Source organism: Diaphorina citri, unplaced genomic scaffold (assembly GCF_000475195.1).
Source record: "Diaphorina citri unplaced genomic scaffold, Diaci psyllid genome assembly version 1.1 scaffold6715, whole genome shotgun sequence".
NCBI classification, from domain to species: domain Eukaryota; kingdom Metazoa; phylum Arthropoda; class Insecta; order Hemiptera; family Psyllidae; genus Diaphorina; species Diaphorina citri.
Window position 1 is genome coordinate 1 of NW_007384091.1, and position 1516 is coordinate 1516.

A 1516-nucleotide genomic window follows, 5' to 3' on the forward strand; every position below is an offset into this window, starting at 1 on the left:
TTGTATTCGAAAATGCTCTGACATCCTATGACATTTATAAAAATGTAAAACTCCTCAATAAGAGTGAATGTGTTATTAGTGACCAAACACTTGACAAAACGGTTGTGGGTTTTAAACGAAAAAATCGATCACGTGCACAAAGAATCAGATCGAAAAATCGAAAAAATCAAGCAAAGAAAAAATATAACAGTTCTAATAAACTCAAGAAAGGATACAATGTTACTAGCCCAAGAACGCTAGTTCAAGAACGAAATAGGGCAAAAAAAGTGTATAACCCTACCTCAAAAAATCAAGAAAATAATGCCTCAAAGAAAAAATACTATTCTCAAATAAATAATAATCCAAAGAACAGTTACAACTTTACCCCAGGCCGTCGAGATAATAGTATAAAGTCGAAGATGGGATATAACGCTATCCCAGGCAATCAAGGTAATAGTAAGCCTAATAAAGGATATATCACTACCCCAAGCAGTCAAGGTAATGGTAACCCTAATAAAGGATATAACACTATAACAGGCAATCAAGGTAATAGTAACCCTAATAAAGGATATATCACTACCCCAAGCAGTCAAGGTAATGGTAACCCTAATAAAGGATATAACACTATAACAGGCAATCAAGGTAATAGTAAGCCTAATAAAGGATATATCACTACCCCAAGCAGTCAAGGTAATGGTAACCCTAATAAAGGATATAACACTATAACAGGCAATCAAGGTAATAGTAAGCCTAATAATGGATATGACACTATAACAGGCAATCAAGGTAATAGTAATCCTAATAAGGGATATATTAACACTACCCCAGATAGTCAAGGTAATAGTCAGTCTAATAAAGGATATATCACTACCCCAGGCAATCGAGGTAGTATTTAGTAAGCCTAAGTAAGGATTTAACACTACCCCGGCCAGTCAAGGTAATATTAAGTCGAAGACAGGATAAAACCTCTAATCAAGATAATAAATTAAAATTGAAACATTTAAAACACTAGCTATTTTTTACTTTTCTCTGTATCGATGCAATCTGGGTCTGTTCTTTTGCCACTGTTGTTCTTCTACTAATGATTCTTTGTCCTGTGAATCCTGTGACAAAATAAATTCTCAAAACAATAATTGAAGCCGGGGGCCACAAAGTGATTTTAAACTCGATTGAAGGTTTAATCAATGTGCTTGGTTGATTTTTAAAAATTTCAAAGTTTTCAGCCAATTACCTAGATTGCTTGAACCAAGATAAAAACCTAAACGGAGTTTAATTTAAACTAACTTTGTGGAACCCGGCCTTATTATTGTTTTAAATCGTAGGTACCTATGTACATAATATGTTAAATGATTCTGTAAGGTCTGTTCTTATTCGTTTTATTTAGAATGCCGTGCCATGGATTGTTCTATAGGACTCTAGGTCCAAGTTTGCTGGACCGCTCTTAAATTTCAAATTACTGTGTGGCTCCTGATGGGTATTTAGGTATAGAAGTACTCTTTTGAACTTTTTTTTATATATATACCTATATAAAATTTTT

At 33.6% G+C, this 1516-nt stretch overlaps 1 protein-coding gene across 1 annotated transcript; it reads left to right on the forward strand.

Annotated features, from left to right (window-relative positions):
* Positions 1–6: 6 nt before the first annotated feature.
* Positions 7–978, forward strand: LOC103522061 (N66 matrix protein-like). Its single transcript, XM_008487169.2, has 2 exons — positions 7–429; positions 622–978. The coding sequence occupies exons 1-2, from the start codon at positions 399–401 to the stop codon at positions 873–875; spliced, it is 285 nt and encodes a 94-aa protein (XP_008485391.1). The 5' UTR covers positions 7–398; the 3' UTR covers positions 876–978.
* Positions 979–1516: the final 538 nt, after the last annotated feature.